General features: G+C 30.2%; 3 protein-coding genes across 4 annotated transcripts; 1 reads left to right on the forward strand and 2 right to left on the reverse strand.

Annotated features, from left to right (window-relative positions):
* Positions 1-299: 299 nt before the first annotated feature.
* Positions 300-7482, forward strand: LOC100746179 (calcium/calmodulin-dependent protein kinase type 1). Of its 2 annotated transcripts, none has more exons than XM_003488158.4 (8): positions 300-409; positions 1897-2031; positions 2135-2209; positions 2289-2551; positions 2635-2775; positions 3235-3361; positions 3922-4009; positions 4103-7482. In XM_003488158.4, exons 1-8 carry the CDS (start codon positions 300-302, stop codon positions 4286-4288), a joined length of 1125 nt encoding a protein of 374 aa, XP_003488206.1. In that variant the 3' UTR covers positions 4289-7482. The 2 variants fall into 2 exon arrangements, with proteins under 2 accessions (XP_003488206.1, XP_012238984.1); XM_012383561.3 differs by having other exon boundaries at positions 3922-3959; positions 4064-7482.
* Positions 7483-8085: 603 nt separating this feature from the next.
* On the reverse strand, positions 8086-12455 carry LOC100740013 (sorting nexin lst-4). The gene is made up of 5 exons (XM_003488105.4): positions 11823-12455; positions 11467-11656; positions 10921-11369; positions 10157-10849; positions 8086-10059 (listed from the first exon to the last, which is right to left on the reverse strand). Exons 1-5 carry the CDS (start codon positions 11835-11837, stop codon positions 9808-9810), a joined length of 1599 nt encoding a protein of 532 aa, XP_003488153.1. The 5' UTR covers positions 11838-12455; the 3' UTR covers positions 8086-9807.
* Positions 12456-12670: 215 nt separating this feature from the next.
* On the reverse strand, positions 12671-14138 carry LOC100746297 (eukaryotic translation initiation factor 3 subunit H). The gene is made up of 2 exons (XM_003487987.4): positions 13579-14138; positions 12671-13504 (listed from the first exon to the last, which is right to left on the reverse strand). The coding sequence occupies exons 1-2, from the start codon at positions 13839-13841 to the stop codon at positions 12757-12759; spliced, it is 1011 nt and encodes a 336-aa protein (XP_003488035.1). The 5' UTR covers positions 13842-14138; the 3' UTR covers positions 12671-12756.
* Positions 14139-14237: the final 99 nt, after the last annotated feature.

Consider the following 14237-nt stretch of genomic DNA (forward strand, 5'->3'; position numbering starts at 1 on the left):
AAAAGGTCGAGAGTTCATGATCATTCAGTGACTCGAAACGATGATTCGACTCGTCGTTTGACGACGATCATTTTTTTTCTTTATTTATCACTGCCTGAACGATCAAAAACTATTAGTAGGCAAAACGACGAATTTTTTCTCCCTGCTCTCTCGCTTCTTAAGTGGATATCTCGTTGACCAGTGTTATAACCTGTTAAGATCGAACGTTTCTACGTTACATCGTTCAGAAAGATTTCTTTGAAAAAGAGAATTTTGTGAATCGGAGAGTGATTATTGTATAGTGATAACACGATCCGAAGATGCCGCTCTTCGGTAAAAAGGATTCGAATAAAAAGATCAAGAAAGATGGGAAAGACGATAAATCGCCGTCTGTCGAGGACAAATACATCCTAAAGGAGTTGCTTGGAACGTATGTACTATACATCGCTACGGACTATGTATCGGAAAGTAATAGAACCAATTGTACAAAAATTTTGTATTCGTGTCTTTCATATTGTCATTAATTTGATATTGCTCGATTAACCACTTAAGAATTATCTAGACTGCGGATTTCAATGCATTCATGGGAAATTTGATGATGCAGAAATGCATAGAATCCACATAAAATACTTAGAATATAGTACAATATTTATAAGGATATAGTATAACATTTATAGTATTTAAAATATTGTACTGTATTATACTCATAATATTTAGTAGTGTTCATAAGAATATCTATAAATAAGAAAAAAAGGAAGATTTGCATATAATCGAAATAATATTAACTTGGGATATGTTCTTAAAGAGTTAATAAAATGATTGATTCTAGTCATGAATTTGATGCTAAACATTATTATTACTTATGATCGAAATTTACGTGAATGATTGTCAGTCACTTTCCTTAACCCTGTTACGATCTTTGAATTTTTATGTCTCAATTTCGTTCTTGTTGAAACAAACAAAAAGACATCATATACTTTAAGAAATTTTTCATCATATAATGTTTATAGGAACGAAAAGTTAAAAATATTAATTTTTAAAGTTAACAAATCATGTGATGATTTATGAAAAAATTAATATTATCGGTGTATGTATATAAAATATTTCTAAGCGGTTCATCTTTAATGTCTTATCTTTCATAAAAGATACTTTCGTTTTGTAGTATCTAAAAATTACTACCACTTATTGGCACAAATTTAACTATTTACATGTAAATATTTTAGTTTTACATTTAGTTTATCTGTTTATTAAAATGTTCAAATTAGAATTTGTATTACGTATGATAAAGTGGCGCTTTCGAATCTTTTAGTTGACGGTTATGTTTGCTATTTATTCAATTAAAGACAAATGAAAATTATGTCAAATAAACTATGGAACTTATAGAAAGAAAATAAATTGTTATTAAATAAAATAGATACTATAAATTTATTTACATTTACAAAAAGATTTTGTTTTTTATATTTGTGAACAATATTTGATTTAACTATATTAAGTTCCATTAGTAATGTTGCAAGATATTTTGTAACAGATTGGGAAAGAGAAAGTACTTCCCATTAGCAATAAATATTGTATAACTATCATAATTTTTTGACACACTTGGTAGTTATATTGCTATTCAAATTACCTCAAGTACTTTTTCGTTTAGAACAATGATCAATATGTAGTACTATAGCATATAATTAAAAATTCTATTGTCATATTAGAACACTTGTATTAAATATGTCAATGTTAATTGCATACAGTCTATTATTATATCAGTAGTCTGGGTATCAAATGTTCTGGCGCAATAATTAGTAACTGAATATAAGTGCATAAGTCATGTTACATTCATGCACTTTTTTAATGTATTGTAATATAATATGCCAATTTTTATGATTTCCATTATTATATTTATTTATTTTATATTTATTTGTGTAGGGGTGCTTTCTCTGAAGTACGTTTGGCAGAAAGTAAAGAAAAGCCTGGTCAAATGTTTGCTGTGAAAATCATTGATAAAAAAGCATTGAAAGGAAAAGAGGATTCTTTAGAAAATGAAATTAGAGTGTTGCGAAGGTAATATTTAGCTTCTGTAAATAAATTTATTTGAATTTCTCTTAAGTGTTTAATTATATTATATTGTACTTATTGTATTGTAACTTATATTGTATTTTTCCAGGTTAACACATCCAAATATTGTTCAATTACTGGAAACATTTGAGGATAAACACAAAGTTTATTTAGTTATGGAATTGTGAGTGTTTTCATTTGTCTATAAATTAGTATACATATTATAAGCTTATATTTGATTTCTGTTTTTCTTCCTATATTAGGGTTACCGGTGGAGAACTATTTGATAGAATTGTCGAAAAAGGTTCCTATACAGAGAAAGATGCATCAGGTTTAATAAGACAAGTTTTAGAAGCTGTGGATTATATGCATGATCAAGGTGTTGTGCATAGGGACCTTAAACCTGAAAACCTTTTATATTATAATCCAGATGAAGATAGCAAGATCATGATTAGTGACTTTGGACTGTCAAAAATGGAAGACTCTGGTATTATGGCAACTGCTTGTGGTACTCCAGGATATGTTGGTATGACCATTGTCATTTAGTTGGATATATGTATATATGATTTATTTTTTTACAATATTTTAACATCTTTTTTTTATTTACAGCTCCAGAAGTCTTAGCACAAAAGCCGTATGGAAAAGCTGTAGATGTGTGGAGTATAGGAGTCATTTCTTACATCTTATTATGTGGTTATCCTCCATTTTATGACGAAAACGATGCGAACCTGTTTGCACAAATTTTAAAAGGTAATAAAGCTATTTTGGGATACAAATTTTTTTTAGTATTTGGGAGGATTATACTATCACTTCAATTTAGGTACTACTTTTAGGATTCACAAACACATGCAGCTGCACATTAACTTGAAATTTTAATTTTTAAGGTATTATTCTAGTTTTTGTATGCTGCTATATACATGCTAGTGTAGTAAGTAAATGATCTTTTGTGTGTGTCCGCGTTTTTTATGAAAGTTATTGTTGTTGATGTCCAAAACTTAACATTAAAAATTCTATTACAATATCCGTATTGTCTGAGTAAAAGAGATGATTAAATGGGATTTTTTATAGTGAAGTATAAGAAACAAATTTATGTCATACAGTGTGAGAACCTAACAGTACTTCTTCCAAATAAAATAATTGATTTAAAAATTAAATAAGTCATAATAAAATCGTCTACTCTATAGCAAGAAGCTAACCAGACTGTTATAGGTGAATTTGAATTTGATTCGCCGTACTGGGACGATATCAGTGAGTCTGCAAAGGATTTCATTCACAAATTGATGTGCGTCAATGTCGAGGAGCGCTTTAGTTGCAAACAAGCCCTTGCACATCCTTGGTAAGATCATTATTGCACTTAGATATTGTATATAATTTATGTTATTTGAAATTATTATATTTTTGCATAAATTTATATTCAGTAATGAAGTCATATTAAAAAATTCGCAATTCGCAATATTTTGAACGTCTTCTAGATTTGATGTTTGTAATTTTTGAAGAGTCGTGTTTTAAGATTCAAGCAATAAAAATATTACAGGAACTGAATTGTTCTTAATAATAAGATAAATATGGATTAAGTAAGTAGAAGGATTACATTAATTTCGTTATACATTAATTAATCCTACAAGATTAATTATTGAAGTATGTGTATAAATTTCCCAATGTGTGTAATAGTTGATAACTCATTTTAAATTAAAATATGAAATGTATATGTACCCACATATCAAAATTTTCAGTAATTCTCATAAACAAATATCTTAACATATTTTAACAAATCAGTCAATATATATTTTGCTTAACATATCATTTTTAACAAATATATTTTATATTAATAAATATATTTGTTTAATCAGTCATGTTTTATGTGTAATGCAGTATCGTGCAATTAATTTTTTTCAGGATATCCGGCAATGCTGCTAGCAATAAAAATATCCATGGTACTGTATCTGAACAACTTAAAAAGAATTTCGCCAAATCAAGGTGGAAGGTTAGTATAATTAGATGATTATCATGTTGCTGATTGTATGTGTTTGCTCGCCAGGCTCCGTAGGAATGTCTTCCTCTTCTCTCATGGTTGCAGCAAGCCTACCACGCAGCCACGGTCATACGTCAAATGCAACGGCTGGCACTCAACAGCGGCCAACAGCAGCAGGGCCCAGGATCAACAGGCCCCTCCAGCGGCAACCCCACGCCATACCCCGATCAATCGCAATCCAACCCCAGTTACCAACCCAGATCAGTGGAGCCTCCGACCAACCTCAATTGAAGGAAATACGCGAGTCACCATTGCCGGTGTCAAGCTTGGTGGTCTCGAGTCCTATTCCCATTCCGATCACTCCAAATTCACCATTATACTTACGCAACAAACGCTTCAAGCTGTGGGGTAGCACACGCACTGCTCTGTCTACTCTATTTCAAACGAATGTATCGTATCTTAGAAAGCAAAGAAAGTATAAGAAAAGCTGAGTCATGCTAAGATTCTTCTAATGAAAAATATCAAAGCCGTCAGGTGGCCGTTTATTCTCTTACCGAGTTATTATTTAAATACTGGTAAGAGTTTGTATAGATTCCAGCTAATTCGCTTTATTGTGGTCTCCTGTGACATGGTTGCCACCGATCGTGTATATTACAAAATTACACACGCTCGCGAGTGCGCGCACATACACACACTTAAATGCACGTATAAACAGCCCGCGCGATATAAGGCGATTTTCCGAATGTTTCTCGTTTTATCGTCCCTCTCAGTTTTGTTGGCTTTGTTTCGACAATTTCTAAATAGATCTTCTCACTTTGTTAGTATATATTTCACAGTAGAATTAAATCCCGTAGCCATCAATAGTGATTTTAAATGACGATATGTCAACAGCATTGATTTGATCAAGTAAAGATGTAGTTAATGTATTTAGATAAACTTAATGCTAATTGTGAAATCTTGTAACGCAAGAAAGATCTTGCTCGATCAAATCTGCTAAATGTATAAAGAAAGAAAAAAAAAGAAACTATGTGAACAGTACAACGACAAGTTTTTATCTTTTATAAGGTTTGGTGTAATGAATAGTAGTTGTTTAGATGATTTTTTGCTATGTGAACATCTTACTATATTCTGGCTAAATATGTTTTAAATTCCATAAAAACCGATACGCAGCTTTTTACCCGGTACTTATTCGAATGAATGATATGGCCGAATATATCTTTTGAAACAGCGTTTTTTCAAGAAGCACGAAACAAAAGACAAATTAAGTAAGTTTTTGTAAGACAGATCACTCCGAATGAGGAGAAGAAAAGAATTCTTGCCATATGGAATCGTGTTGTGAGACTGTATGAGATCTGATTTTTATCAATATTTGTTTTTATATTTCCCTCAATGATTACTATACATGTTTTATTTTATGACAAATGCAAACATTTATATACGAGTCATGTACAGTACACTGTATTGCAAGATATGTACATTGTGTACACAGATACTTGTTCTGTTACATAGTGATATTAGTACATTTTAAGAACTGCAAAACAGAGATCTACTAATTAGATTTAATATGTATATACATACGTGTATATTGCTCTACTGATATTTTTATCGATATGTTGCACTGAAATTTAATGGAAAATGTACATAATTCATACACGATTCCCCAATTATCTCTTTGCAAGATGCAAATATAAAAAGCATATTATATAATGTCGAATTTTTCACTTTTTTATAATATTTTTTAAAGACAATTATATTTTTATACGCTTTGCAATTTCTTCTGATCTACTTGTTTTTATTGTATTTTTATTCTATTAAAAAAGCATTAATCATTATTGTCCTTCAAATAATGCATAGAATCAAATTGGCTCATCTTCGGAGAAAGTAGAAAGCACAAATCTAATTAGATAAGAGCTAACGATTTATATATTTTGCTGTGTTATAAAAGAATGTACATATTATTTTTATATGTTACGTTCCTTGATGTAAATGTGTAAGTACTTTCAATGTGCTATGAATAGTTCAATACAAATATTTTTGTATTTAATATTTTGTTGTAGATTACAGCGATTATATATCATTGCATAAGTTCCAAAAGAAAGAATTGAAATATAATCTAGCTATTTATATTTGTATCTTTTTATAATGTGAAGAATCAGTGAATCATATACAGTACTCAGTATTTGAATTACAACAGGTACTTCAACGAAATGTTCGGAAATACTTTTAGTATTTGGTGGTATTTCTTTATTTTTTTACAAATAATTGCAGATAAGTGCAATACCGTATATATCGTAATCTTGTGATAATGATGTTACTGTGGTCTCTTACTCAATGGTATATCGATATAAAGATATTAATACTAATAAATATTGAGAATTTTCATTGAAATAGGATATAAAATTTCTCTCAATTGGAAATGTATCAAATATTAATTTTTCACGATGATGATGATCAAATTCCACGTTTTATTATATAGATGGGAAAAATACATTATGTATTAATATGCGGAAAATTGTATCAACAAAATTCTATGTTTTTTCAGTGTCCTTTTGAAATAAATCTAAATTGTACTCAATGAAATCTAGAAAGATCATATATATATTACATACATACTATGATAGAGAAAATTATTGCTGTTTATCGAGCGGGCACTCCTTTTGTCATAAATTGCTATCTCTTTATCTTTAAACAATAAATATAATAATCACTCTGAACTCTCATATTAGACATCCGTCCGTGTACCGGGCACTATTCGTGTAATTCATAACTATATAAAAAAGGGATTCGTGTTAACGCTACATAATAATTTTGAAATCGATAATAATTATATTAATTATAAGATAGACATTGTTCTAATAAAATTAAACAAACTACATATAAATTGATTTAGAACACGACGTATATGATGGAAGTTAAGATACATACAATGATCATCATTTTGTTTCTTGTCGAAACATTGTAGTATCAAAAATTTCAATTGATAAACAGGTCTTTCATTGCGCAAAAAATAACGCACCATTCTAAAGTGCCTTGGATGACACGATGATGGAATGTCAGATAAATAAATTCAAAAATATGTTACTCGATGATTAGAATCAGATATCATTTATCTTTTATTTAGAAAATAGGTTTCTATTTCTATATCCTAATCTAAATATTTATTTGCATTATAATATCTCACAAAAAAATATTTGAATTCAGATATTTAATAAAATTACGTAATTTTATTGTAATTTTTTTATAACCAGCATCGTGTCATCTAATAAGAAAGGTTCGTTAATAAACATTTTTTTACGCTAAATATATTGTGCATATGAGCTTGTAACTTAAAAATTCTAGAAGGAAATAAAAGAAAAGGAGCTTAGCTTGTATTTAGAAACGAATTATAAAAAAAGAGAAGAAAACGATAAAACCGTGCCACATGAATAAACATATCGGCAGGAATATTGCAAAATGTGATTATAAAAATAAGCTGATTTTAAATAGCAATGAAAACAACAACTTGTTACTGCAGTTTTATTCGATGAGAAAAAAAATAACGTCAGACTGATAAGAGTGTGTATGGAGCGAACGAGGAAGAGAGTGAAAGAAAGAAAGAGAGCGAGAGGGAGGGAGAAATGTTGTCTAAAATGTTTTAACTGTTGCCTATAAATTAAGCGTAATTGAGCTCCTATATGTACCGACCGATTACAAGAATAACTTCTTCCTATTGTAACTTTTTCTCATTGCACAAGCCTTGCAATTGTTATGCTTACAATTTGTGCATGTGAGAATGATTATTATCAGACGTTTCATTGTTAATTGTACTTGATACAGAGGATCAGAGCCGTTAGAAAAAAATTTAATGATACAAATTTATCAACTCTACGCAGAAAATTTTAGCAAATCAGAATCTATTAAACTAATTTACAGTGCCAATGTATTCCACACATACAAAAAGAGCTGTTGAAATCGCTAATTTTTTGAGGCATGTAAAATATTAAATTTTTGTAAATTACATATTATATTCGAATAGCCGATATTTTCGAAAATAAGATCGATTAAATTTTTAATAATATATTGCTTCATCAGACAGACTAATTTTTTTTGTTCAAAAATAGAAAAAACTGGTTTATAAGTTCGAGGACTATAGAAAGCGGATAATAAGTATTTCGAAATTAATAAGATCTTAATTGTGGTGCTACAAAACGGATGTTCGATACTACTATTTCATGGAATGTTGATGAATAAAAAAATATGTATATATATACACATACTGATATATATATATATATTTAGCTGTCTTAGCTTGTTTGAGTATCGCATTAATGTAATCATTCTTTTCTATAGTCATCCTGAGTTGTAAGATTGTTAATTAAAAATAAAACAGAAATATCGGAACGCTTATAAACTACAAAATAAGTAAATTAATCGCACTTTAATTTAATGCACATTTAATAAAAGTTTTCCTTTCGGATATGAAAACGAATGCAAATATAATAAAAATATGGACGATGCAAATGATAACAATAATAATAACCATATAATAACATTTACAGAATTGCGTGTGTTTGTGTTTAAAATTAGGCTATTTTTTTATACAAATTATTTTAAATACATTAACAATGATATGCTTTATTTTATAATTTGTTAACTGATAAATGTGTAGCAGTTTCAGTTTGCATATTATATAGACAAAATAAGAAATTTACATGATTATTACATTTTATATTAATGATTTATCGACATACAGTGGCTGCCTTCATGAAATACAAAGTTGTGGACTGATAATCCATGAATCATGTAAAACGATGTTTTTTTTATGGAATATGAAAAAATTAATTAGTTCGAGTACAAGAATAGTGTAATAAATAAATGCATTCAATAACTTGACAAAAGAAGTTTACATTACACCATATAAATTGATCTTTTTACAACTACTTACATCTTACTTAATTTTTATTTATAATAGTATAAATCTTTACTATTCCTTAAATTCATGGCAATGTGTTTGTAAAGTTTATTTATTATACAGTAATATACAATTATATAATTAACAAATAATATTAATATTTGTTAACTGTGGTGATAAAAAATAATAAACTTTACATTTATTATAAAATGTAATGTAAACTTTTGTGTTAGACTGTAGTTTGCTATGATGTTCCTACTACACATTGATTTCGATATAATATGTTTAAAGTTTGGCTTAAATTCCAAGTAGTTGTTAATACTATGTAATGAAACATACAAATGATATATATATAGCTATATAACTGTACTTAGTAAAAAAATTGAAAATTAAATTAATATTCATAGTTGAAATACGTAAAGAATAATAAATTACACAATGAATGATTCTATAAATTTCCGAAGTAGCAGCCACGAGAGATTAACATTAATATTGACATTCAATATATTACTAGGCATCGTTAATAATACCGTTTAGTTGATGCTTCTTTCTTCCTGGAAATCGCATTTTATTTCTACTTTAATATAGATTAATATGATTTCTGTTTAATTGATTATTTCGATCAACTTAGTTATACAACTGAAATAAGTGTGAAAAAATACTATAAATAGAAAATATACTTGCACATTCCTATATACGTTAAGTTTTTGGTAGTAACATCTGAAAATAAACCGTTGGCCCCTTATGTGTAATTTGTATAACTTTTCTGTAATCAACGCTTATCAATAATTCAACATAAAGTGTTTGGAATTTCATATAGTTCATACATTTTGAACTAAATGAACACTTTTAATGTTATGTATTATACCAAATGATATTATAAACGAAGCAACCTTACATTATATTAAATACACATATTTTAGCCTTCGTATGCATTTAACGCTTCCCGTAATTTATCTACAATCTTTTGATAAAACTTAATTTGCTCCGTGAGATGCGTTTTCATTGCTTGAGTTAAATGTATTTCTTGTTCTGTTTGAAAATGCGTTTCTTCGGCGAGAAGAGCTCGTGCTATTACATCGGTTCGATGAGATAAATCTCGCAATTGTTGCGGCTCCATTTTATGTTCACTTACTAACCTTTCGTAATCTTTACGTTTTTGTACAGCAGTCTAAACAAGTTAAAGGAAAAGAATAAAGCAAATTAATAATACCAAAATTTCTTCATAAGACTATACCTTAAAGAATAAAATCTTTCTTATCAGTTACCTTGTGTATGCTAATTACATCTGGGAAACTACTGATGATTCCTCTATAAATATGAAATTTATCAGACAAAGGTTCCCAATCAAACTTAGGCTGTTCTTCGTATAACTTGCCGATATCGTTATAAGCATCTCCCGTTATTTTTAACGCGTAGGTCAATCTTCCTCGACTACTATCGTCGCCTTCTAAAGCATGACTTAATGCACTAAAACTTTGACCAATTTTTTGAAATTCTCTCTTATAAAGAAGGCTTTTCTTTGTTTGATCAACAGCCATAGCCATAAAATTTTTAACAACCGGATCCAATCCGCTTATAAATCTACTGAAAGCATCCGTTTGAATTTCCACTTTTATAACATCCAAAGTTGTTTCAGGACATTGCACAGCATTAAAGTAATTTACGCCTAATAATTCATCTTTCTCAGCCTGTCTCTTGCCGGCCTTCCACCTTTTCTCATCTGTACAAGTTATAAAATGTTCCCATACGCGACTACGTGCTAGTACAGGATGTCTACAAACGTAATCAACGAATTCTTGTAATTGTGTGCGTCGATGTTCGATAAATTGTTCTTCATATCTCCCTGATATTTGTTTATCTGGCAATGGTGGAATGGGAATAAAACAATATTTTTCTTCCAAACGTTCGTGTAGCCAATCAAAGTGTTTGTATCTTCTTGAAACTTGAATATTGTTGAACTATAACAAAGAATCAATGATAATTCTGTGATTTATTGTTACAAGGATATAAGGATACAAAAATTAAATACCGTTGGTGTAAGTTGATAAACTATGAAACTTTTAAGACCCTTCAGTTTAGATTCTTTCTTAGGAGATGTAACTACACAGTTGTAGGATTCCCCTCTTGAACTCCACCTAAAACGTCCACCTTCAATTTCCTCAATATATATTTTCTCATTTTCAGGAACATTTGCTACTCTCATCCCTAATAAATAACTATCTTCTCCAGACTTTATTAATGTAGAAAATTTATTATTTTTCTTTGGTATGTTGGGTATAGGCCTTTCAGGTATCACAGAATGAATAGTTTGCATAGAAACTGAATCTCCATAATCAACACTATTGTGCTGTTGCAATTGCATCATATGTTGTTGTTGCTGCTGAGGAACATACGCTTGCGTTTGTCCAACTTCTGAATCGTCATCCCATTCATCATCCCAATAATCCCCTGAACTTTGTTGGGATGATGTCATTGCATCTAATGCACAAGAAAATTTGAATATAACAATCTTTCAAATTAGTACTTCTGCAATTTTAAAAATTTGTTCATATGTAATGAAACAATTTAAGTATACTTGGAGCAGATGCTGAAGTGTCAACAATTTGAACATATGCCGCTGGAAACAATCCAGACTTTCCACTCTGATTAAAACCTTCACACCATCCATCACCTACATTATCCCTCATAACAGTCAACATTTCTCCTGCTGTGATAGACAACTCTGCTGTTCCTGGCTCTCCAGTGAAGTCATATAATGCCCTTACCTGGAAAAACAAACATTTAACGTTAATACAATGAAAATATATTCGAAAGTGAAGAAAGTTATCTTGAAAAGTTCGCATAAAAGAATGAGTCATAATGCATAAAACTGATCTAACTCTAAATAGTGATATATCAATCGCTTTTGTATTCTTAACAGGTTTTACACACCTGGTGGCCCTCCATTGTAAGTACATGTACTAATAGTAATTTCGAATTGCAACAACTGGTGCGGCAACTTTTCGTCTCCTTATTTCAAATTGTTTGATTGCACCCGGTCACATACCTACACCGATCTGCTTACCCGTATGACTGACATTTACGTATTTGTGCTTTAATGTGTGTGCGATTCTGTGCCACATAAATGGAAAATTTAAACGACTGTACACCACTACTGTCCGCGAAACATAATACGCTTTCATGACTTCGGAGAATGGTGTATTTCTTATATGTAAATCACATCCATATCGAAAATCGGAAGGAAATTCTAGATGATAGGAATAGACAGGCCGATGAAATGTAATTTGATGAATAGAAAAAAAAACGGAAGAAAGTATTTTGTGATTAGAGGTTAGAAACCGTGAAACACGGGGCGTATAAAATTACGAGCCGCTACTGATTTCGGATCCGCCTCTATGAAGTAACAAGTAACTCTTATGTCGCTTATTGAACTTTTGTCTGGGTGTGTACACTTGAACGAACCATTTATACAGTTGCGAATGAAGAATTAAAAAGAGAAATTACGCATCTTATGTAACGCACAAAGAAAATAAAATTCTTTACATCAACGTAAATTTTAATTATCAATTTCTTATATGAGTTTTTTATATATTAAATATCTAATAAATGGCCAATGAAGATAATGTTTAAAATGATCATTATATGAATAAAAATATGAATTCTTCCAATTTTTTCCTCCTTTGCTTTCCTTGAACTTTGAAAGTTTTCCTTGAACTTGAAGTTTTCAAATACATATGATTAATAAAAAGATAGAACAACAAAAATAAAATATAAATGCATACACTTTCTTAGAAAATTTTATTATTTTGAATATTATTTCTTTATGTTTAATGTTCGAAATTTTGTAGTTACATTTAAGATTATCTTAATGGGAGGATTTCGATTCCTTGGCATTCTGTAGACTTTGAGTAATGTATAATTTTGCTAAACTTTGAGCACAGAACTGAGAAATGTGTTCACTATATGTATTAATCTGTCCAGCAACGATCATTGGATTCAGTCTAGGAGGAACAGGTAAAGGTCTCATTAATTTGTTGATATCATCATCTGGTAATGGAGGCTCATCTTTAGCAGCTCTAGCAGCATTCTCTTGAGCTCTCTTAGCCAAAAGTCTGTTCTTCTCTTGCTGTTGACGAACAACTAGCTGCTGATATCTATTGAACTTCATAGCTTCTTGATTTAATTCATCCACACGATCCATCAAACAACGTAACTGATTTTCCAAGACTGTGGCTGTTCCGAGATCTAAATACTTAGTACCTTCTTCCTCAGGAATCATTTCCTCTAGTTCAGACATCATTATATTAGTCAAATTACTGTTCTTTATCACAACTGGGATCTCAATGAATAAATTTTCGTAACCAATCTTCAAAGTACGTAATGCTTCTGGTGTAAATTCACCTTCCTTGTACATTTGTATAGCTTGGGGAGTAAGCCTGTATGCTTTTAAAGTTAAAAAACCTCTGGCTGACTTGGCTGTATCATATATAAGCACCACCGATTCTTCGATGGATGTTTGATAATGATATTGTGATTCTAATAGAGATACGTTTAAGAAATTGCCAACGTCTGCGCTCTGATACCATCCAACATGGAAATGATCAACATTTACCCTGAAAAAAAGGAGATTTTTGCTTATTTATACTGTTATACACTAATAAACTCGTTAGTAATAAATATTATTTACCATCGAAGACGACGCATCATAGCAAGTTGATATTCTTCTTCGTCCATAATCTCATCGTTTTTGGGGAAAGGGAAACAATTGGTAATCTCGAGACGATTTTGAACAACTAAACCAAGCAGAGCACCTTGAGCTACATCCATGTTACTCATCGATTCTTCGTGACAATGCTTTACCATTTTCATGACTACTAACCCGTCGCATTGCACATAATCTATTCGAGGCTCTACCTCGGGAATTCTTCTAGTTTGAGTTCTTGAATTCATTTTTAATTGAAAATTAATACTAACGTAATCTTTTAAACAATATGCTTTCAGACACTTTCCTATCAATTAAGGTTAGGTTAAAGTGTATCTCTTATGCTTGAAGAAGCAGAGTATAGGAGAACAAACATAACATAGATACGGAACTATACTTATTCTATGTATCATGGTCCTCTAACAAGTCGAGTTAGTAGAGACAGAGGGAAAATGTAAAACTAAACAAATCAAATAGCAATCATGATCATAATATGCATTAGAAATCTTGATACACTATTTGAATGTAGATTATACGTACTGATACATATTTATTTCATGTTACATTTGCACCGCGTAAATGTGAAATGATCTGCAACCTTTGTGAATTCATGACCGGTTTATAAATATAGAGTATACAATTCG

Source organism: Bombus impatiens, unplaced genomic scaffold (genome assembly GCF_000188095.3).
Source record: "Bombus impatiens unplaced genomic scaffold, BIMP_2.2 scf_0217, whole genome shotgun sequence".
In the NCBI taxonomy this organism is placed as follows: Eukaryota; Metazoa; Arthropoda; class Insecta; order Hymenoptera; family Apidae; genus Bombus; species Bombus impatiens.